The 25,063-nt window shown below is 45.6% G+C and overlaps 1 protein-coding gene across 4 annotated transcripts in view; it reads right to left on the minus strand.

Moving 5' to 3' along the window:
• The window catches only part of brsk2a (BR serine/threonine kinase 2a), a 188,200-nt gene that overhangs the window by 12,662 nt on the left and 150,475 nt on the right, over positions 1-25,063 (minus strand). For 3 of the 4 annotated variants that reach the window (XM_036535099.1, XM_036535098.1, XM_036535100.1), the window contains exons 7-14: positions 20,480-20,548; positions 18,291-18,437; positions 14,073-14,104; positions 13,169-13,333; positions 12,166-12,263; positions 11,424-11,574; positions 2,959-3,019; positions 587-794 (exon numbers count right to left, since the gene is read on the minus strand). In XM_036535099.1, the coding sequence (XP_036390992.1) occupies positions 587-794; positions 2,959-3,019; positions 11,424-11,574; positions 12,166-12,263; positions 13,169-13,333; positions 14,073-14,104; positions 18,291-18,437; positions 20,480-20,548 (931 nt within the window). Of the gene's footprint in view, positions 1-586; positions 1,254-2,958; positions 3,020-11,423; positions 11,575-12,165; positions 12,264-13,168; positions 13,334-14,072; positions 14,105-18,290; positions 18,438-20,479; positions 20,549-25,063 lie in introns of all 4 variants that reach the window. The other variant, XM_036535097.1, reaches the window with a different exon arrangement.

The raw sequence follows: 25,063 nt of genomic DNA on the forward strand, positions 1-25,063 counted from the left end.
TCTACACCAGTAACATGGCTCAAGACTCAACTTGCATCGATAGTGCTGGATGCAGTATGTAGCTGCAAAATGAATGACAAGTTACTTCTTTACTATTTGACATATAAAAAATCCCAAATCTGCATACTCAATGCATTAACAACCCAATGAATTTATAAGGCTGAAGATATATCTCTTTAATGATAAGGATAAATGGATAGTAATCATATCTAATTAGTCCTAACTTACATGTATCATTAGCTGATCTATCCATACATTTAGACATTTCCCATAGAGCTACCTTTGGATCTGCCTAATGCATTATGCAGAGAAACTCAGCTGAAGGTGGAGCTTGCATTGCCATCCATGTGAATTGTCAAAATCAACAGGATTGGTTAAAGAACTGTGTGCACACATGGGTTCCTATGCTCACACGTCATTCTCCTATTGAGTGGTGTTAAAAACCCCAGAGCTACCAGTGGCAGACAGTCAAGAAACACTCCAGTCCTCACTCAGCCAAAGATGATTCAGCTCAACCTTCTTTTTCCCCTCATTTCTTAAATACATTGGGAAAGGGGGGATCATGGGTAACCCCTTTCAGAAGTACCTTGCAGTTTCCTGCGGTGGAAACGTGGTGATCCCAGGAAGCTGTTCTTGATGGAGTTGAGGCGTGTCCTCCAGGGCATGCCCCCGATAGAAGGGCTGGGGGGTGGCGTGGGGTTTGGGGTGCCCGCTGGGCTCTCCTTGGGTGTGTGCACTGGTGTTCCTTTTGGGGTGGGGAGAGGGCTCCCCCTAGGGGAGGGGTGGGGGGTCACCTGTATGATGGGGATAGATTTGGTGTTTTGGTCAGTGCCGGGCACCGGGTGGAAGTGGTGCAACCGGATGGGGGACAGGGGTACAACCTGAGTGAAGGGCACAGATAGCTGTGTGGGGGCCGTGCGAGGTGGCCGCCGTACCTGGGGGCTGTTGGGGACAGAGGGGGGGTTCTGCTGGCTGGGCGGGGAGGGCTCTGATTTGGTGGTGGAGGGGTTGGCAGCTGTGCTGGGCAGCGGGTTGGACCGGGTGGTCTGAAGGGGCTTTTCAGACACTTTGGACTTGGCTGGGAGGGTCTGCGTCTTTGGACTGGCCTGTAAGGCCCCTGTCTTTGGCTGAAAGGAGTTGGGGGTGATTGCTCCTGTCCTATTGGGATGGGGCTCTGGGGAATGGGTGGGGCTAGAGTTGGGTGACAGGGGGAGGTCTGGAGACTGGGGGGGAACAAAAAACTTTCTGGCAGGCTACATGAGGACATGCAGTGCGTGGCACGTGCACAGGCAGAGGGAGCAGTAGGGAGGGGGATAGAGTATCCGAAACATACAGCGTGACACAGAAACACCAAAGCCCGGATGGTTTAGGGAGTGAGAAAAGCAAGGGCTCACAAACAGCGAGAGGTGGAGTGATCGGGGAGATGAGCCGCAGATGAAACAAACCATGAGCAGTTGGAGCGCAGAATAGAAACGAAAAAGAAAAAAAAAAAAAAAAGAAAAAACATGCAGTTAGCTCACTCAGCCATGTCAAGAGGCGACAAGACCAACAGCAACAAATGTGAGAAAAAAAAAAGAACATCACTGGCATTCAGAAAGCAAAACAGCAAACAAGAACAATAAGGACAAAAGCTTTACTTCCTCTTCGTGGAAACACCACCAATGGCTGGCAGGAACCAACAAACAAGGCTAGCGCAAGAGTGAGTGCCTGCAGAACAGAATGCTGAAAGCGAGACTGCTGACTGGATCATGAGATGGAGATGGAGCAGGGGACACTGGCAGGGCATCCCTTTTTATGGTCAAGCTGCTTCACTCAGAGAGCATGATGGGTAACGTTCACAGGTTCAATCTCAATGGACGCTGTTTTCTCTTGGCCTTTCTCCACCTTGTTTCTTGCTGTCGGTGCACTCGTTTTGGTATTTAACATAAATAACTCTCACAAAAAACTAATTAACTAATTATCACTGTGAAGGAGGAAAACAGATGTGCTATCCTGGAAAAAATCCTTCACTGATATCTTGTAACAAGCCACATTTAATAATATCACACAGCAAAGCCCTGGTGTTCTGTTAAGGCCCACAGATTCTAAAAAGCCAAGGTTATTCCTCTCAAAAAACAGGAACTAAACTTCAATGGATTTCTTTGGCTTTGGAACTGTGGAATATTTGATCATACTAGCTTCAGAGCCAGGCGTTGGGGAAGATGTTTTTATGAGCGAGTTTCTTTTCCACATAATTCAACTACAGCATATTGTCAGGAGTCAAGAGCAGATTTGTCTTCTGTAAGCCTTCTCAAACGAGTCAGCTGTAAAGGTTTGCTGCTAGCTCTTCTGTTAATCAGAAAGGCAGGATTTTCCACAGTGTTACCTAAGCAGGATTTCCACAGGTCTCAGGCCACTGAGAACAGAGAGCATCTCTCTATGGCACAAGGAGAGTTTCAACATGAAATTTATACTCATCTTCTTTCTGGAACTGCTGTTTTTTGACAAAAAGTAGAGGAAACGACTAAAATTAGTGTTCTGTCTGCTCTGCTGGTCTAGGTTGTATCTTTAAATGACCATTTTAAAATCTTATCTTATCTGGAACTGGGTGTATAACTGAGCATTGAAGGTTCGTTTGCCTGCACCAAGGTTAATTCAGTAAATACATGTAGCTATATAGACTACTGACAGTTATCTGGAGGGGGGTTCTTAAAGCGAATTCATTCAGCAAGTACCTCCGGTTTTATATGGTCCCCTGCTTTATGTGCTGCCCCGAGTAAGGGAAGAGAAAAAGCACAGTGTAATGAGAAGTGCATCTGGCACTCATAGCGACTACTGTTGCCAAGCGACATGCATATTGCTGTATGCGCTGTTGACATAAAAAGGAATACAGGTGAAGCAGTGACATCAGGGGGAGCTGCCTGGGTAACACCATGGCAGGGGGGTGTGGGGAAAGGGAGGGGGAAGGGTGGCACTTACCCGGGGACTGCTGAGAGGGCTGGTAGAAAGGCCGGAGGAAGCACCGCTGATGGAACGCGACCTGTTTAGTGAAGGGCGACACAGCCAGAGAACGGGACAAGACCCAGCCGTCAGACAGCTCAGTGACACACACACGCGCGCACACACACACATACTGTTACGGACAGGCCATTTCCTTTGAGATCTAAAATGACCCTTGAGAGTGCCCGGAGATCTTATTAGTCCCCAGATGAGCCTGTTATTATTATTGATACATGTTTTGTCAGATTTATTTAAGTAAATTTCATTGTTAGTATTAGTGGGTCCCTAAAACACTTCGGCTTGCTTGGTACATGAAAAGAGGGTTGGCGTTGCTTAATTAATGAGTGGTTTGACCCTGTGACCCGGGGCGATACGTGGAATGAGGCTATTTCCGGTGTGGCTGCCACTGTGGATCGATGTGGACTGCTGAAGCTGGCCTCCCGCGGGAAAACTGAATACCCTACTGCAGTTTATGACCGACCACTCTACCGCGACGTCGTTTTGCGCGATTTCCTTTTCTTTGTGTTAAGTCCTGGGAAGGCGACCAACCGAAGAGCGTCAACAAGCATAGCGCAACAGAAGTGAACGGGGACCTTTTAGATATAAAACTGAACGACACAAATGCAAGAAAGCCAGCGAATGCTACTCTCTTCGCTACGCCAAGGCTGGGCTATCCATCGCGGGGCGACTGGTGCGGGCTGGCCACGGAAAGGGTGAAGCTTTGGTGTCCGTGTCCCGAAACTGTAGGTAACGTCAATCTTTCATTTCTTTCTGTTGTATTTAAGCAAGCCGAATGTGTACTAGCTGCACGCCGCCCTGAGAGGTTTCGGGGATAGTGTGATAACCCCTTAAGACAACGACATTGCCTGGCGTATCTGTAGGAAGGTAGACCGCCAAGGCTGACAGGCTTGCAATATCCCTGCTCAGGGAGGGCGTGACAGAGTGGGGGCTCGTCTCGGGATGCTGAATTACGTACAGCGTTATCTAGCTACATTTGGATTTATTATTATAACTGGAGTGTTTGTGTTCATTCGCTGTACTTATAAGGTTTGTCGGCAAAATCAGTATTAAAATCTAGTTGGATATGTAGTGTCCTAGTTAGTTTCGGATAAGCAATTCTTTGTGCTGGGTAACGTACACGGGGCTGTTTGAGCCTGCTAAAGGGCTGGACATTGCACGGGTAGGTAGTTAGTTTAGTATGGGTGCGTAGACCCAAGCGCGAATTAGTCGTGCTGTACCACTCCGAGCAGCAAAGAATTGTGGGTCCGGTGGGGTAGCTAGGTTGGGTAAAGCTTAGCTTAGTTTAGTTAAAGGTAATATTGTAGACTAGCCGTAGCTTATGTTAGGCTAGGTATAACTTGGCTAAACGTTTCTTTTTTTTTTCTAACTAGTGAGATGATGTGGTAGTTTGCAAACTGTTTTGGTGGTAATTGTATGCCTGTGCCAGTTGTTGTAGCCACGTGGTACGCTCTGTAAGAGCGGTGTGACAGTGTTCTGTGGGTGGCACTCCAGAACCTGCCCTGGGGTGTTTGTAGCCTGCTTGAAGAGTGGGTCTTCCCCCCCGTTTGTGAACCTGGTGATTTAGAGGATGCACACGTGGTTCCTGTTTTCTTTTTGAGGTGAATGCCCTCTGGTGGTGATTGCAATTGGCACATGTGCTTAACTAATATAAACTGTACTCTTGATATTTTTTTCTAGTGCTTTGTGTTCCGGCTGTTGCTGTAACTAGTCTGGTGTTGTGGGCAGTGTTACATAGAGGAGTAGTGCCATGTCTAGCGGTGGTACAATGAGTGGGAGGAGTACATCCCCTGTTAGTGAGTTTGAGCTGCCCACTGTTGCTCAGTTTAGGAGTTATACTAGGGCGCAACTAGCCGCACTGGCTGAGCGGGATGGCATGGAGGTGCCGTCCACTATGACCAAAAAAGAGTTGGTAGCACTAGTGAAGGAGTTGTTCAGTTTGGAGGATCTGTGGGCAGAGCAGAAAGAAGAGAAGGAGCGACAGGAGAGGTTGGCAAAGGAGGAGCGTGAGCGCCAGTTTGAACTTGAGAGGAGTGAGAGTGAGCAGAAGTTTGAGTTGGAGAAAATGAGATTGGAGGTTGAGAGAGTAGCCAGGGAAAAGGGTGTGCTGACTGAACCCAGTTTTAATCTCAGTTCTGCTGAGAAGCTCCTGCCTCAGTTTATTGAGGAGGAGGTTGATGTGTTTTTTGAAGCCTTCGAGCGAGTGGCAACTGAGTGAGCTTGGCCGAGTTCAAAATGAAGCCTGCAATGTTGTGGATACTGAGAGTTGGCTAGAGAGTTCCCTGAAGTATTCACTGCATGTGTGGTGACGCGTGCTCAAGCAAAAGCCCGTGCTTGTCCCACTCCTTGTGAGGAACCAGATGATCAGGTGGATTTGTCTGATACTTTTATGGCCCACCTAAAGCAAACACAGGAGGATGCCCGCCTGGGTCGGGAGGCCCTGGTGGAGGCCCAGTTAGCGGACCCTGATTTGGCTCCGTGTTTCCGTCTGGTGGAGGAACCAGATGGCGGTGCTGTGTTGTCCGAGGGCTATTATTTGCGGGACGATGTCCTTATGAGGTGTTGGCGACCACCAAGGGAGCCTGCCGAGGAATGGAACGTGTTGCATCAGGTGGTGTTGCCTTGCGGATATCGAGAGGGTGTGCTTAAAATGGGTCATGCTGGATCCATGGTTGGTCATGTTGGTGTGAATCAAACATTTGAACGAATCAGACGCCATTTTTGGTGGCCAGGCATGAGGAAGAGTGTACTTGAGTATTGCAGGACGTGTGAACCCGGTCAGCGTGCAGGTAAGGCTCAGCATATGCCACCACCTGTGCCTCTTAAGCCACTCCCCCTTTTCTCTGCCCCCTTCACAAGAGTGATGGTTGACTGTGTGGGGCCCTTCCCGAAGACTAAGAAGGGCAATGAGTATCTCGTAACGATTCTAGATGTTACTACCCGGTTTCCTGAAGCAGTCCCACTCAGGAACATCCGGGCTCAGACAGTAATTGAAACTCTCGTGCAGTTTTTTTCCAGGTATAGCCTTCCTCGGGAAATTCAGTCCGATCGTGGGTCGAACTTCACTTCTACTGTCTTTCAGGGCATTATGAATCAGCTAGGCATTAAGCAAATTACATCATCAGCTTATCACCCACAGTCTCAGGGAGCCATTGATCGCTTCCATCGGACCCTGAAAGAGATGGCGTATAGTATAGTATGCAGGCGTATAGTGATCAGTTCCCGGGGGAATGGGATACTGCAATGCCTTTCCTAATGTTTGCGGTTAGGGATAGCGTAAACGAATCCACCGGTTTTACACCTTTTCAGTTAGTTTATGGTCATGAGGTGCATGGGCCCTTGTGCTTACTGAAGGAACGATTAGTGGGTGAAAGTGTTCCGGAGGATCCCCTTACATATGTTGCACATTTTACTGACCGGCTCCAGGCTGCTTGCGAGATTGCCCAGCAGAAGCTTGCGGGGTCAAAAGTCAAAATGAAACATCAATATGACAAGCGGGCCCAGCCACGCAGCTTTGCAGCTGGGGATCGGGTGTTAGTCCTGTTGCCAGCAGGGGGTGGAAAACTGGGTGTACTATTCGAAGGGCCTTATTCAGTTGTAAGGCAGGCTGGACCCTGTAGTTATGTCATCAGCACTCCTGATCACCGTGTGAAGACGCGACTGTGTCACGTGAATTTGCTCAAACTATTTGTGGGACGGGAGACTGTGGCTCCAGTGTGTTTTAACAGGGTACAGGGTGTGGTAGATAGTGATATGGAGGCAGGCTTCATTCCTCGTGAGTCAATTAGTGCTCGCCTTCAGAACACTGAGGCTCGGCGAGACCTCCGGAATCAATTAACTCATTTGACCGTGTCCCAAGCAGAGGATGTTGTGAGTTTGGTTGAGTCTTACCCGGAGCTGTTCAAAGACACACCGGGTTTGACAAAGTTGGCAGTTCACGACGTTGACACGGGGATGGCCACCCCAATAAAACAGCATGCGTATCGCCTGGCCCCCCACAAACGTGTTTTGGTGCAGCAGGAGCTAGACTATATGCTTGAGATTGGTGCTATTGAGCCCACAGTGAGTGAATGGAGCTCCCCAGTTGTTTTGGTAATGAAGGAAGGTGGCGCGCCTCCTCTGTGTATTGACTACAGAAAGGTCAACGCTGTAACATGTACAGATGCATATCCCATTCCTCGAATGGAGGACTGTATCGACTGTATTGGTAGGGCTCAGTGGGTGTCCAAATTTGACCTCCTTAAGGGCTATTGGCAGGTGCCCCTTACCGAACATGCTAAGGAGGTGTCTGCTTTCACTACCCACAATGCCTTGTATGCATGTCGGGTCTTGCCATTTGGCATGAAAAATGCCCCTGCCTCCTTTCAGAGGTTAATGAATCAGGTGACCAGGGGCCTGGACCACGTGGTCACCTATATTGAAGATGTGGTTGTGTTTAGCGACTCATGGGAGAGCCATGTCGAACATATTTGAGCGCTCTCTACCCGTCTTGCTGAGGCCTCTTTGGTGGTAAATCTACCCAAGTGCGAGTTTGGGCAGGGTCAGGTTACGTACCTAGGCCACCGGGTGGGGCGTGGTGAGGTACTCCCATGGTCAGCAAAGGTTAAGGCTATCTTGGATTTTCCAGCTCCACAGAATCACCGACAACTAATGAGAATTTTAGGGATGTGTGGGTTTTACCGTTAGTTTGTTCCCAATTTTGCTACCGTGACCGCTCCACTCACTGACTTGTTGCAGAAGGGGGTCAAGTGGGTGTGGTCCCCAGAGTGTCAGTCAGCTTTGGACGCTGTGAAGGCCATACTCTCATGTGAACCAGTACTAGCGGCGCCAGATTTCTCCCAGCCTTTCTGCCTTGCGGTGGATGCCTCTGATGTAGGAGTAGGTGGTGTCCTTCTTCAGGCGGGAAGCAATGGTGTCGAGAGGCCAGTGGCTTACTTTTCAAAAAAGTTTAATCGCCACCAGCGAAACTACTCCACTATTGAGAAGGAGGCTTTGGCTTTGGTACTGGCGGTACAACATTTTGAGGTGTATGTGTCCAGTGTAGCGGGTGATGTGGTGGTCTATTCCGATCATAATCCACTCACATTCCTTGCCAAGTTTCAGAGCTCAAATGCGCGAGTCTTTAGATGGAGTTTGATCTTACAGCCATATGGTCTGAAGGTGAAACATATTGCTGGTAGAGATAATGTTATTGCGGACGCTCTCTCCAGGAGTGGAATATGAGTTGAGATAGCAGCCTCTCTAGGGTTTTGTAGCCACTCTGGTTGATGTGAGTCCCACCCAACTAGGTGCTCAGTAGGTGCAGTGTTGGCCTGGGGTTTTGCTGCTATGGGCCTATGTGCAGATTTGGTGTCTGCAAACTTTTCTTGATTTTCAATGACTGTTTAGATGTAGTCTTATTACTTAGATGTGCTGTGTTTGTTCCTCAAAGTGGTGGTAGATGGAAATGTCCGTCCTATATTTTACCAAAAATGAAAAAAAAGGAGAAAAAAAAAAAAATTACAGTTGTTTTTTTTTCCCGATAATTTTTGGCTTATGGGGGGGTACTGTTACGGACAGGCCATTTCCTCTGAGATCTAAAATGACCCTTGAGAGTGCCCGGAGATCTTATTAGTCCCCAGATGAGCCTGTTATTATTATTGATACATGTTTTGTCAGATTTATTTAAGTAAATTTCATTGTTAGTATTAGTGGGTCCCTAAAACACTTCGGCTTGCTTGGTACAATATGAAAAGAGGGTTGGCGTTGCTTAATTAATGAGTGGTTTGACCCTGTGACCCGGGGCGATACGTGGAATGAGGCTATTTCCGGTGTGGCTGCCACTGTGGATCGATGTGGACTGCTGAAGCTGGCCTCCCGCGGGAAAACTGAATACCCTACTGCAGTTTATGACCGACCACTCTACCGCGACGTCGTTTTGCGCGATTTCCTTTTCTTTGTGTTAAGTCCCGGGAAGGCGACCAACCAAAGAGCGTCACCAAGCATAGTTGAAGTTGAAACAGAAGTGAACGGGGACCTTTTAGATATTAAACTGAACGACGCAAACGCAAGAAGGCCAGCGAATGCTACTCTTCGCTACGCCAAGGCCGGGCTGTCCGTCGCGGGGCGACTGGTGCAGGCTGGCCACGGAAAGGGCGAAGCTTTGGCGTCCGTGTCCCGAAACTGTAGGTAACGTCAATCTTTCATTTCTTTCTGTTGTATTTAAGCAAGCCGAATGTGTACTAGCTGCACGCCGCCCTGAGAGGTTTCGGGGATAGTGTGATAACCCCTTAAGACAACGACATTGCCTAGCGTATCTGTAGGAAGGTAGACCGCCAAGGCTGACAGGCTTGCAATATCCCTGCTCAGGGAGGGCGTGACAATACATACACACACACACACACACACACAGACAGACACAGTGTTAAGCAAGAAGCCAGTGCTGCACACTCCCCTGAGTGTCCTTCCACTTCCATCCTTCCACTTCACATAATTAATTTTAATCTTCAGACAGACTGTGAAATCTTTCAACCCATCTCCACGATGCAAGGTCAATCAAACAGGGCTTTGAAAACAAGACCAGAGCAATGCAATTGATAAGCCAACCTCAGAAGAAGCATTGGGCGTGCAACGCTGAACAAACACATGAGAGGACAGAATAAAGATGGAGTGAATGAACAAAAAAAAAGAATAAACAATGACATTAACCTAAAATTGGGATCTGCCATGGGACAAAGTGGTAAACTTCAAACTGGGGGGCGAAGTAGGGGGAGAAGCGAAGGTGAGTGAGAGGAAGGTAAGATGCTTTTGATGTGCGGAGAGGTAGCAAGAGGGGCTCAATGTCCTGGAAAACTGTAGGGATTGACAAACAGGGTAAGACTGCTCTCCCTCACATCCTCTCGCCTCCTATTGCTGTGCTGGCACTGAATTCGGCACAAGCAAAGGATTTCAAGTAAAGGACCTGCTCAGTTGGCTTTGCAAAACAAATCCATCGATCCACAGGCACACTGCCTCTCTGCCTGGCCCTACAGGGCAGGAGGAGGAAATAAAGGCCTGTAATCATCAGGCATCATTCAGAGAAGCTGAAGCCCCTGACAACCCTTCCACTGCAAATTCCCATTTGCAGTACTGGTTTCCTGGGAAAACAGAAATCAGAGAACCTAGAAGGAATTCTGAAAAGTGGCATTGAAATGCAGTGACCAAATTCAGCTGCCATCGGTAGGTTGGTCACATGCTTGATGTGCACCTTGTGCAAATTCTGAAATGGCAGGTTGGGAGGGAGCATTCTGTATGCAGAGAATAAGGTTAAACAGATGAGCATGGAAGGGAGTAGATTCTGGGCCAAAGAGAACGGCTCTAAAAATCCATCTTGTTAACGGCCAGACTGACTGTGGGCTGTGGGTGTTAAAAATAGTCAGCATGAAAACTGAACAGAATTTCAATGAACCATTTTGCATTTTTTCCTCAGTTTTTTTCCTTTTTATCATCTTTGAGCTGATTAGCAAGCTTTTACTATTTACAAGAAACTGTACCCATTTTTGAACAGCTGTGTCTGACCAGTTGAATAACAGCCTGTGCAAGATATTCCTCCTTTTTTTTTGCATTTCCATCCTGTCCTGTCAGTTGTTTCCACACTTGAAACACTGTGAATGGAAAAGCCACAGCATTACACATGATGAAGGGGAGGGGGGCAGAGAAAGTGAATACCTTTCTTCTTTGCTGTATTTGGGATTGGCTTCGGAGATATCCAAGCTTTTACTGAACACAGTCTTACTATAATAGGAGACAGTAAGAGGAGAGACAATCACTACCTATGCTCTTTCGCATGTCTGAGTGCGTCTGGATCACAGGCACAGTGCGACTGTCCTAATTTAACCCTCTGAATACCCCGCAAAAGGTTAGTCGTTTACCCTAGCCTCAAGCAGAAAGAATTAACTAAATGAGCACAAAAGTAGGGAATAATGCTCCTCTCAGGAGTTGAACAGAAAAGGGAAAAAGATGACAATGATACACATGGAAGAGACTGACAATGGCAATGAGGAAAAGGAAGGTGGCACAAACTGCAGGTATGAATTCACAAAAACCAACCAAATAACCAGTTTTGTCTCCACACACACAGCAATGACCTGCTGTAAATATGCACCAAGCTCAAACCACCACACCAATAATATAGAGAACTTCAAGTCAGTTGTGTGACAAAGGAGTAAATTAGTGGACAAGGGAGGCAGGTAGGGTTTGAACAGAAAGTGGGTGGTGGATAAACCTCAAAAAGTCTGAGATGAACCCTCAGTGTCTCTGAGTCTTTGAAACAGTGGCTTTGTGAGGGACTGCTTCAGAGGAGCTGAGGTAGTCCCTGCTGCATATTGTATGCCATACAACAATATGGCGCTGGTGAGTGTTGACATGGATTGCAGGTGTTTTGAGGTTGGAGGGCAAGCGTGCTGTACCTCTGTCCATGCTGCACCATGTCGATGGCCCGTCGTGCTGGTACTGGCGACCCGCCATCCGTCACACTAAGCACCTCCATGGACTTGCGCTCTGGTCTCCGCTTGCCGTGCCTGTTCAGCATGGGTGAGTCCACACGCTTCCTGGGGGGGTCTGCAGGGACACAGGAGACATGTGAGGGGAAAGACCAACCAGGGAGACCAGGGGAGTGGCCATGATTCAAGTTATGAGGAGAGACTGAAATGGTGTACACAGAAATGGCTTACTGCATTGGTATTGGTACAACAAAGTACCAACAAATCTGGATACAGTACAGACTGGAAGCACATTGAAATGATTGATCAACAAAGCAAGCACCTGGTTCAATTAATAGATCTTTGGGTCTTTGGGGAATTGAAGTATTTGTATGAACTGATCTGTAATCGAGCGTGACGTCTAATCGATTTCCTCTGGGGCTGAATCAATCAAGATGACATTTCAAGAGATATTTAGAAATAAATGGCTCAATGTGGAATGCATTCTCTAAACTATCATTGGACCAATGCCCTCCAGGTCCAAGGTTCACAGGTCCATTCACATCAGAACCTCTGTTCCTGAAGCACCGCTGCAGTGAGAGAACCTCCAGAGTGGGAAGGAAAGAAAATTAATGTGTTTTTGTAAGGAATGGAGCCAGTCTATTTGTAGGGGACAGCCCTGCCTTTTTCTCTTAAAGGAGCACTTCTTGTTCCTTTCAGAGGGTCCTACCAATTTCATTCCGAGGTGGGAGGTTCTGGTCTTCTTGACTGGGATACCTCTCCTTGCGGTCCAACAGAAGGAAGTAGATCATCTTCTCCTGATTATCACTGTATTGGCGAGATGGTGGAAAAAGAGCTCAGTGAGGGACAAGGATGGGAAACAGCTTCACCACCAGAAGGTCTTTGTACGACCATTACCACCTTGGCAATCTCACTTCCAGCACACAAATGCTGAAACTTTGAAGATTTAATGCTCTGCTAAAAATCAAGCTGTGCAAACAGATTATACGTGATCATAAATAATGCAAAATACAAAAACACATGACTCATCAAAGATGAATGAAGAAGGAAACAAAGTAGAGCCTTTTGAAGCACTGAGTCGAAACAACATGTTCTTAGTGTATGTGACCAACATCCAGAGTCCTAACATAGACACTTTGACCAAGAATGGAGGAAGGGAAGACAAGTCTTCCAATTTCAGCCACAAAGACAATCAGGGAAGACACAACTACCCTTTTCTCCCACACTACTTTAACAATGTTTAACAAAATCTGTGGGAGAAATACCAGAGGCACAGGTGCATTAGGAGAGAAACTCACTGGCCATCCATCACTAATAGCCATAAGAGCCACAGATAAATGCTCTTGGTAATTGTACTACTTTTTGGATGATGTATGGGTGCTCCTGGGTGAGTTCCAGCACAGGGTCCACTGTGCGGAATTCAGAGAAAGGAACACAAGCATATAAACAAACAGACTGGTCTCCAAACGTAAACAATGTCAGAGGGATCTAAGCTGGAGGGTGAGAGCCTCTACTGGTTCCAGCTGGGGAATTAATATTAAAGGTGGGCTTTTAACCTAGAGAATAGCTGGATTTTTATTTGTTCATACTGAGTATCAGTACTGAAAATATTACAAATGTGCACATCCTGTGTGTTATCTCCCCACCTCGGTCAGTTGCCACCCCCACCCCCACCCCCATAGCCCCCCACCCCACCCCCACCCCCGACTCACTCCTCTGACAGAAGATCCTTCATCAGTTTGTTTTTGTCTCTGAAACAGCCTAGGGAGTGCATGCTCTCCAGCACGTCGGGGTCAATGTCCTCGGCTGAGGGCAGGGTGCGGATCGACACCTTCCGGGGAACAGGCTGCTCTGGTTCAGGCTCATTCTTGCCCCCTCTGGTGGGAGGACCAAATAATCACAGAGATAAAAGTGATCCAGGTTGTTGTGCTGCATATTCATTTTTACAGAGCTGAACAGACACTTGTAAAGGAACCTAGAGCTAATACAGGGTACACTAAAGGGGGATTCCACTGCACACTACCTTTTTCCAAAAGGCATTTTTTTCTCTCAACAGATCCACAGATGAAAGGCTACTGATTTTTTTTCATTTTCCTCTCTTCTACTCTACCCTAAACCACATGTACACCCAATGTATCACTGTGAACTGTTGCAATTTTCATCCCACTTTGACCACAAAACAGGGGCCCTTTGCTGGCTGTTGGGGGCAGGGTTGGGTGGCTGTTTCGAGCCTGGTTGCAGACATGAGCCACATGTTCTTGTCTGCTGTCAAACTAACAGTCTCTAACAAACTCTCTCTCTCTCTCTCTCTCTCTCTCTCTCTCCCCCCCCCTCCTCTCTCTCTCTAAGAAGCCAGATGACAACATGCAAGTGTTCGTTTGCTGCCTTTGGTGCTGACATGTCCAGCCCACCACATATCCAAAGAAGCCCCCTCTCTGCTCCACACACACATTCCCACCTGGCGAAAGTAAAGCCAGAGCCATCTCTGTCTCACTCCCGCCCCTATCCCCATCCCCCCCCCCCCCCCCCCCACCCCCCAGCCTGCAGCCCTGACCAATTCATCATCATCACCCACTGATGACCCCAGATTCCAGAGGGAATGGGAGGAATACTCACATGTACCACGTGTGTTTCTGGATCTGCTCTAACTGTGAGGACGATGCAGAGAGAGACAGAGAGAGACACAGGTAAGAGATCTGAGACACAATACCATAGTAGATGCTGTAAACCATATCTTTTTATATAATGGAATACTGATATTGAAATCTGATTACTGTGCTTGTGCGTGCGCGTGTGTGTGTGTGTGTGTGTAGCACTGATGACTATATATCACAACACCCAGTAAATGAAGACTTGACACCTTGACTTGACACCAAATGGAAAAGTGATCAGCAAGGCACAGTGAAGGAAAAAGAATGGAATGAGAATGAGAGAACTTCCTTATGCCCAGCGTGATGAGAGGAGGAGGACTTCTTGGCCCAGGATCAAAGGGAAACAAGATGAGGGGGAGGTGACTGGACTGCAGACATGCATTGCCTATGGAAATTTCTTCCAATTACAGATGGCACGGCCACTCAACAGCAGAACAGTAACCTGAGAATGCCAGCCTACTGTCTCTCACACATTGCACCATTTCTGTCAGGCCTCTGTGTCTGTTGTGTAGTGGCTTTTTCTTTTCCTGGCTGAGATTCAGGTCCAGTGGTCCTTGTGTTTTCCAGTTCTTTCAGTTGCCGGAGACTGATCACAGATCCAAGGACTTGAGCAGGCTTGGCAGGTGCCAGAAGGGAAAAGAAGGAATCGAAAACTCGACAGTTCCGGTGAAGAATCACTCAAGTGGCAAAGGCAGAGGAGGGACCTGATCGATGTTGGCTCGATCCAAACTGGGTGCACGCCATTCCTGGCTCGGTCAGGCTCAACAATGTTTCTTAGGAAACAAGGAGCACTACAGGGATGATCTTTCAGTAATGAAGCTGCTGGTGTCCCACTATTCTAGAATTTCTGATGGGGAGAGGTGAGCCCTCTTACATGGGGATACAGATGACCTCCCTGGGTAGTAAGGAGGGGTGGAGCTGTCACATGCCTGCTCTGAAATGTCGATTTGTTCTTGTCAGAATGAGGAAGTGATATTGCAAGCGTTCTGTAGGAGTAAAGAGGGAAAGTCTATTAACTCCATTAGCATGGGGCTTATTAGAACTGGCCTGACATGCTGGCTGATTCTGACTGATCGCGCTGCTTGTTGCTGGAAGGACTCTGATCATCAAGACTATGTAAGCCTCGACATCTGCACACAATTCCACACCATTCTCCCATGCATGTCTGTTTGTGAGAGTGAATGCTATGTGTCTCAAAAGATCCGCAGAGTAATTACTAAAAATGTAGTAAATGTAGTAATTCTTGTGTCATGCCAGACACAATGTTTCCAATCATCTTTTTTTTAACAGAGTGATTACCAGCCTAAGGGTCAAGATACCCCGTCTCAGCTCAGTACCAGCCCAACCAGCCCCCCCAACACTTACTCATTCAGCCCTTTATGGTTAAACCTGAGGCTAATATTTCAATCTTGCATAGCCATTTGATTCTAAATCTCAGAGTAATTTAACTTGAAAAGCTGAATCAAATCAGTCAATCAGTTTTGTTCACTGGGATGCTGTCAAAACGCATAAGGCAAAAGCCTCACAGATCCTGCCAGCTCACCTCAGCTATCAGGGGTGTCCATGTGAACCTTGAGGAAAAAAAAAACATAAAACGTGTGGGGAATAAAAGCAAGTCCCTTAGGGAATGCAACTGAAGTCTGACAAGGGTGTTCTTTCTCACACACTCAGGCACATTTACTCTTTCACTAGATGCAGGTGGGAGATGAACGTGCTCTGTCTTGTTTTGTCCCCTTGTCTCATCTGATGGCCCTAAAGACAAAGCCCCTCCCCCAAGCTGCACAGGAAGGGATGGCCAGGTTTTGGGAGATGTGAGTGGGGCCTCAATGGAGTAAGAATACGCACCCCCCCACCCCATCCCCACATGATGCCATCACAGAGATGCACCACACCACTGTACAAAAAACTTGTCTAAGGGGGATCAAACTAAACAATGAAAGAATTATAGAACTACAGAAGGCCAGCATTATGAAGATAATGTGAGTGCACTGTACAAGATCTGCCTGAAGGGGGCACGTTTCAATTGAAACTACACAAAAATGATTAAAAAAAAAAAAGACTGAGAGGGATCAGCATATTTTCTTTGGAAAGCAGGTACCAGATTAATTCCTGATTTAGTCATGGCTGCGTGGTTGGCTGAGCCTGTTGTGTGTCAAGGGGGGAATAGATTTTTGACACCATTTGATTATCACTGGTAGACTGGGCCTGCTAATTTTGGGAACTAAAGTTATTATTCAAATATGATAATCTACTTTTTGCTTTCCAGCACATGCAAATGTGATTCATTACAATGGATGGCCATACTGGGAACTCTCAAAGATGTACATTTTTTTTTTCTTCCAACATCTGGGCTGTTAAAAGGATGCAACCAGCATTTAAGGCATGTGGTTTCCTTGGAAAGCAGCCCAGGCAGTGGCAGGAAATTAGGAAGTGCTTTATTATAGTAATCTTTTAAGCCCTCATACGTGCCATCACCTCCTGAAGGCTGGGGGAAGCTGACAGTAGAAATGTTTGATCCCGAAAGTGTGGCTTTTGAAATCGAGCTCTGATGCCTGAAAAGACAGGCTGAATTGGATTATCGCAGGGGCGCAGTGAGGCTATAACATGTCTAGACCTCAGCTAATACTATAAAAGCAGGCGATCCCTCACACTGAAATGTATATAACGTACATCTGTCTGCAGGGCTCACAGCCTGCTTTGCCATGCTGCCTGGAAGGGGCCGGAAAAGAATGATACTGCAACAGCAGCAGTGGCTGTAAGACTGTAAGATTTAAATTGCTGGTCCGCAATGTCTGAGACACAGCAGATACACATCAGTGGCAGAAATAGGGAGCCTCACAAACAGAGGCCTGCAGAGGTCAGAGGGTGTATTTCCTGTTCACACCAGAGCAAGAGTGGAAGTGTGTGATTTTGCCAGTGGAGGCAGTGGAACCCAGAGAGAAACACAATACCAGTCAGACCCCAGTGCGATGTCATCAGAGTGCTCGCTCCAAGCCTGTTATTTCCAATTTGTCCCTGGCCCCATGGGACAAACTCAACCTCTCCCTACCCAAAATGTTGAATTCCAGGAAAACCCCTATGGGGTTTGAATGACATTCAGTATGTCAGTGTCATTCTACAGAGATGGAGGGAATAAAAATGAAAGAACGTGAAAGGAGCGAAATAGATCTACCGCTCTCACTCCTCCCCCTTGGGGTTGCACTGATCTTATCATGTCTTTGACCCCCTCCCTGAGGTGAACAGGATGGTTAAGGTTCTCTTGGGGTGGGAGAGACAGCAGAACCCCATCATGCCACTGAATGGCCCTCATTGTGACATCATCAACAGAGGAAGGCTCCATGAACATTATTGCGGATATGGTGGTTTGCTCTTGGCCCAGTTTCTCCTCTCGTCTCCCTTCAGAGTAGAGATCAGCCCCTGCCCGAGCCCCTCTTCCTTCCACCGCAGCACCTTAATATCCTCTTTTCTCAGTACTCACATGGTTCTGGGTGCCCACGCTTTCCCACCCTGTGTGCGCTAGTCCCCAGCTGATGATGGTGATGGATGGCCCTGGTATGCTGGAATGTGATATTCCCATTCATTCAAGGGCACAGCGCCCCAGCACTGATCCAGTACAAAGGAGCGGGGGCCTGGGTGATGTACTCCATGACAGACATGGCTGAATCAAACATGTATCTCCCAGTGCAGGCTGCCTCAGGAAATCACAGGATAAGAACAAAGGGCACAGCGCACTTCTCTGTGTACCCCTCTACACTCTGAACTCATTGGCTACTTACATTATTTACATCTTTCTCTCTCTCTCTCTCTCTCTCTCTCTCTCTCTACGCCAGAAAACTACACCAGGTTTCTCTGTGATTACAAAAACAATAAAAATTGAGAATGAGGCGAATTACAAGAAACAGCACCATGGGTTGCTCTACAAAAGAAATTAACATTGAGAAATGTTTGGATGGATATGACTCCTATGACCCGTAGAGATATAGCAAAGCAAACACCTTCCCTGAGTTTGATTTTGAGTATATTTTGACTTTGTTTCTGAGAGAAACAACAATGCATTTCAAAGCCATATCAAATGCCTTAAATGATGACAGACACTTGATGGTCATTTGTGCATTCATGTAGGTAATGGCATCTATGAAGAGGCCAACTGTCCTCAGGTCCAGATGTGGCGGACAGGACTGACCGTGAGTCGCTTGGTGGCGTCCACCTCGATCATTCCCCGGAGCAGGTTTTGACAGTCTGGCGGGATAAAGTGTGGCATGTGAAACACTCCCAGCTTCACTTTCTCCAGAAGGTTCCTCAAGTTGTCGTCATCGAATGGCAGTGCTCCCTAGAGGGGCGAGGAGAGAGCAGAGAAAACTTTTTACCAGAGAACAAAATCTTACAGAATGAAGAGGAAGGGGAAGAGTGAAAGTAACAGACACTAATAATGATGGATACAACATGAATTCACAAAAGGGGGGACTTTCTTTCGCTTGCCGATGCCTTCATTAACGAGATTCTCTGGCGGCATTTGATGTGAAAAGAAATAAACAGTAAACAGGCAACAGCTTCCCCTGATAATTAGCTTTGTTTTCCGCCAACGTACTCTATCATTCTCACATCATAGGCGTTTATCAGTGTTCTTGACACGACGCAGATGTCAGTCTTTGACAAATAACTATGGTGGTAAAAAGACCAGAGAAAAGCTGGCTCCTGTAACAGACAATCTAACTGGGGCCCTAACTTCAAGGGAGTGAATATATCTGATGAGATGAAACAGACTGTATGTCAGATGACTGGGCTGGGTGTGGACAGAGGCATCTGAAAAAACACTTGTATCTCTGCTGGAGTTTCTGGTTGTGATTTTCATGGAAGAGGACAGGGGAGGTGGACAGTGGATATATAAATAACTAGAAACTATAAATAAGAAGAGATCAAATGAAACAATCTGAGCTCCACTGGGGCCAAGTTGGTGCAGCTTTCCTCAGCTGAACAGCCGAAAAGAGGGCCCCTGTAGCCGAAAGGCAGACTGCCAGTGCCTGTGGTTATTTATAGGTTGCCGGGCACCACAAGTGTTGTGTCTGCTCCAGCTTTGTATGAATATTTGATGGTGCAGTGAAGAGATGAGCAGCCATGGCCAATAAAAAGGGACGTCTGGAGGTAGAGTTACTCGCTAAGGCCAAGGCACAGGGAATCTGGGGTGAGTAACCCCAAAACATGGAGGCCCGGTCACACCCAAGCCTCCAGTGGGTAGTTTGGGTCAGTAAAGAAGCCATGCAAATATGTCCAGATTTGGAAAGCCATAACCAGGACTACAGTGGCTTGGTAATACCAGGGCTTCCTTTGGCTGCAGACTATAGCAGATGCTTTTTAAAGAAATGACAGGGAATTTGTTCCCGCATGATATCATTTGTGGAATGTGATCCATGTTAATGAATTTCTAATAATAAAATCAACTGCACTTAGAGCTTGTGACACAACAAATTCATTTATAATCTCTGAATAATAATTTTTGTAGTCCTGAAATCATGCAATTATGTATACATTTCAAAATACTATTTAGTGATTTCCAAGTAAGAAATCACAAAACTACCCAGATGACAGCATTAACAAGAAGTTGTATAACATTTAAGATCAATAAAACAACAAAAACAAGAATGATTTTGTTTAAATTTGCCGCAGAGGAGGGACTGCAAACTTAGTGCGGTCACTGACAAGTTGCCACGTTATATCTCACAGAGACACTATAATCTTGCACACCTTTCCTCTGGTCAGTTAGCAGGTAAGAAATGACTAAATGGTGTCCTCTCGACTTGAAAAATTATGACGAAATCTGCATGGCCCCACACACCAACATTGCTATGTATATTTGGTTATTTTACAACACATGGGAAAGAGAAGCATCAATAACTGGCAAAAAGAGGTTGAACTGAAGCAATCATAAGGTTTTGCAGAGGGTTCACTGGTTTGTACAGTTGAAATTGGTGGCTGACATGTAGCTCTACCTACAACGGGGTCATGGAACCTCACTCTCCAGTTCACTAGTGCATTCTACTGGTGTGGCCTCTTCTGCACACATTCTGTCCTTAGTGGAGAGGAACAGAATCATAGGTCGCAGTTTTCTCTAATTTTCTCTCTTTACTCCGAATCATGTGGAGTGTTACATATCAAAGCCATTTGGGGGTCAAACTAATAAAAAAAAAAAAAAATGTTTTCGCAAGTGCAGAGGACCAATAAACAAGGAAGGAGGTAAATAAGGAAACGTAAAAGGGACAGCGTGTGTGGACCGTCAGGGAGACAGGAGGTGCTTCAGGCCCTAACCAGGGTGATGGCCATGACAGCCCATCGCCCTGCCGGGTGGCAGGCAGGTAATGGCCAGCTGACACTCACCACTAAAAGTGCAAAGAGAATGACCCCACAGCTCCACACGTCCGCTTTCCTCCCATCATATTTCTCCCCCTGTCAGAGAGAGAGTGGTGAAAGAGGGAGATTGACAGAATTAGAATTGAATAGCAGAAGACATCGGAAGACATCGGGACAGAAAGAGAGAGAAGGAATGCAGATCTTTTAGATGCAGATATATATATATATATACACACACACACACACACACATATACAGGGTTGGGGAGTAACGTAATACATGTAACGGCGTTACGTATTTAAACTACAAAATACGAGTAACTGTATTCCGTTACAGTTACCATTTAAATACAGTTACATTTTAAAAGTATTTGGATTACTGAAGGGATTACATTGGATTTTTTCCCCCATTTAATTTCTTTTTTTTTTCATTTAATGTTTATTCAGTTGGAAAATGAAAATCTATCCAATGATAGGCAACCCCAGGGTGTATCTCCCATATGCCCCTCAGGAAAAAAAAGAAGAAGAAAAAGCGCGCAGCCTGCCTGACTCACAAGACAGTAGAATGCAGAGTGAGACAGAAAGCAACCAGCGCAACGGGTTTATGTCATGGAAATACTGGGACCATTTTACTTTCACAAAGGTCGCAACATAACAATACAATGCAAGCTGCGTTTGCCAGCAACCAAACTGCTTATCCGATTCAAAAGAGTCAACCTCTAACCTGAAGAAGCATCTTGAAGTAAGTTCTCTTTTTCATTATTTAAGTTAATATCGATCGCTAGCTAGCTATCTTACATAGTTTGGCTGCACTGGATTAGCTATTCAGCTAGCTAGTAGGCTAGTAGGTATAGTATCAACTAGCTAACGAGTAGATACAGTGACAAAACAAGTGAAATTTCACATGTTCAAAACTGCGATTACTCCAACAATTACACTACGCATATTGTGCATTAAATTGTTAAGATATTCCTTTCTCACAATGTATTTAGGGTGGCTCGCACCTTTTCTAACTGGTGTTTTCGTGTAATGTACAGTTTTTTGAATTAACATTTACAATTCTGAAGAAACTGGGAAGAAATGCCCATAGACTTTAACATGGGGGTGCCAAAATGTTAACCACAACAATGCTAAGTGAACATTCTAAAGATAGCCTAACCGTTCTGAACCTTATGCTATGTTCACACTGTCAGTCCAAATCCGATTTTTTGCATATCCGATCAGAATCCGATCTTCCTGATTGACTGTCCGCATTATATATTGCAAGTGATCAGATCCGGTCTGACAATCCTCATATTTGGTCATATCCACATTGGTAATGACATTGCGCCCGGAAGTAGGTAGCCTAGTAGTTGACTAAACAAACCAAATTGGAGGGTAACGAAATAGGCTTGCTTATTTAGGACAACATGACAACGTGGAGTCGCGGTGCATGTTTTATAATAATGACACAGGGTCAGAGACAGAGGAGGCTTGCCCGCTCCGCCTTATTTTGTGCAGCCGTCACCGCCGCTATCACTTTTCAATGGCTCCCTCCGTCACCAAACTAGCATTTTTCCTGTAGCCTACGTGTGATGTACACGTGAACATATTCTGCACAGTTTGTATAGCACAATTGCGACTCGCATTGTGATAGGAATGGGAACTCTAACTGTAACCTCCTATGGTGCTATGTACCCCTCCGCCATTGAGCATAACTTCATGAATGACTGTCGTGTCATCCTGAAGTTGTCTCTCCGTTCCAGATCTGTAAATGCATGTAGGACAACTGTGTCCCACCAGTCCTTGCTTCGGACTTTCATCCACATCCGTCTGGTTTTGGCGGACAGAATGGGCAGCAAAGGTACTGTTTTGCACAGGACGGTATCCCGGCGCAAAACATCCCGTACTCCCATTCTCTCATTCAATATCTGTACGAAGAGGAGGTTTATTTCGAACTGTTGCTTTATTAGAATTGATAAAAGAATTGAGAAGTTTGGCTATAGTAGCCTACGCGGCACGTCCATATTTGAAGACGGCTACGCGGGGATGCTGGATGCGGGATTTTACGATCTTCCGATTGTACGCTTGTGACATGTAAACGCGCACAAATTATCCGATCGCTTTTATGTAAACAGTACGTTCAGAATCATCAATGAAAAAAATGTGTGCATGTAAACGTAGCTAGTGAGAACATAGCTTTAGTGGGATGAACATCTTCGGATTCAATCTTGCTCTTTCGAGTAGCTATTAAAATATTTTTGAAAACTGCTTTTAATGTATTGATGTGATCATTTCATGCACCTGTTTGTCTAAATGTGAAAAGTTCAGTAAAGTAGACCTTTTAATTCGTCTTTTTCACTTCATCATAAAACATATCGGTAATGAGAATTATACTGGTGCATGTCCGTAAAATTTTCATGACTCAAGTTTAGCTATTTAGATTTTGACATCACTTGGACATAGTTTGTGAGAATCACCCAACTAGTATATGCCACATTCACACTTTTACTTACATAGTTTTAAAAATTAAAACACGGTGTTCAGAAAGTAATCCAAAGTATTTAGATTACGTTACTTACCTTGAGTAATCTAACGGAATTGTTACAAATTACATTTTAAGGCAAGTATTCTGTAATCTGTAGTGGAATTGTGGTGGATATCCCCCTGGTCTGGGCCAAATGGACTGAGGGTCTTCCTCCACATTTTGATGCCTTCCAGAAAATAATAAGTCCTCACAGAGTCTGATGTAATCATGGTTGTTTGGTTTATTGCATATGGTGATCAATCACATACAGTAAACCGGGTTGGTCCGCGGAGCAACAGGTGTATATGCGGTGTGTATACATTCACAAACACTCCCCAATCACTTCCCCTTCCCCTCAGCCTACATCCATCCTTTATGCCTTTTCTCACTCCTCCTATCCCAGACCACAACTTCCAACTCCTCCCAGGCTCCTCCTTCAAGATCATCCCATTTTCCATTTTAATACACCATTATTTAATTTTTAAGCTGTTACATTTACCCCGCCTGGAAAGTCCCATAAACTCCATAGTCATTAATTGTATATTATTTTTAAACATAACACTTCTGAAATTTCCCATTATTCCCACTCCACACCGATATGATTTTTAAACATAATTAAATAATACACAGCATATATGCCTGGAATATTACCATTATTTCCAGGCCCACATTTAAATAATAAAAAGGTTAAGTAACTCAGTTAGCCAGACCACGGAGCTGCAGACTGTAAGAAGGCACACAGATATCTATGTGCCATAAGCTACAAGGTTAGGCCTTAAAACAAAGGGTTAATGTAAGAACTAGGCCCCGTCTGGACACGGCCCAGGAGATGGGCCAGAAGAACTAAACCCTGCAAAGGGGGGCCATTAGCTCAGCACTACTATGATGGGCAACTATGACAAATTGCAGTAAATCCACATACAGTTTGCAAGCATTTGTCAGTAGATGTCAGCTAGGCCAATGCAGGCAATCAGCTGTTATTTTCTAGCTGTATAACTCATAAAAGAAAATATAAAAATAAAATGGGATGCATATGTTAAAAGGGGCAAAAACAGGCTGACATGCTGTAGGGGCATGTCAAGGGGAGGAGATACAATAAGCGAAGGTGGCATGACTATGAGTCAGAGGAAAAAGATACAATAAGCGTAGACCGTAAACCAATAGAAGAAGAGAAGGGAGAGAAGATACAATAAGCGTAGACTATGAACCAATAGACGTGAAGGGAGAGAAGATACAATAAGCGTAGACCATGAACCAATAGGAGAAGAGAAGGGAGAGAAGATACAAGAAGCGTAGACTAGGAACCAACAGAAGTGAAGGGAGAGAAGATACAATAAGCGTAGACTAGGAACCAATAGGAGAGGATGGCATGACTATGAAACAACAACATAGCGCACAAAGGTTCTGGGGTGACGTCCAAGGAGGGGCAATGCTGAAGGCAGTGTTCCTTCTCCAAGGTCACCCACTGTCCTGTAATAGCCCCCAAGATTACCTCCCTAGCGGTGTCTTACAATGGCCTACATGCAATGTTTGTAACCTAGGGTAACCCCCAGCATTATTTAGGCATAGAATCACATCATATTACTTTTCAGTAGTAGTGCTTAATGCAAACAATATTTTCCACTATACAAAGTATAATAGAATACATATTATTTAAGGCTAACATATTAGATTGTCTGGTTTCCTTATACACTTCCAGACCTCCACATGTACAGTAAAGATAAAGTAAATAGCTAATGTAATATATCAATAACTTCAGTTAATATGTCAATAACTGTGGTTAAAATCAAAAGCTAACATCTGTTGGCAATGCTTATGGTGTTTGCTGGCAATAACTTATTTCCACCATGTAACAAGCTTAATCGTACCACGTCAAGCTCCACTTTTCTCTGTGGGGGGTGGGGGGGTGGTGAAAGTGGCAATACTCATAATTTACATATGGGGTATACACTTTATCAAAAATTTTCCACCACAGAATACATATTAAAACTAACCCTCCCAATCCTGTGTGTACATATATATATATATATATATATATATACACACACACATCGTGGGGCTGTGACGGTAATGATTTTTTCAAACTTACAAATAGTTTAAATTTTA

Source organism: Megalops cyprinoides, chromosome 8, assembly GCF_013368585.1.
Source record: "Megalops cyprinoides isolate fMegCyp1 chromosome 8, fMegCyp1.pri, whole genome shotgun sequence".
Taxonomy (NCBI): Eukaryota; Metazoa; Chordata; class Actinopteri; order Elopiformes; family Megalopidae; genus Megalops; species Megalops cyprinoides.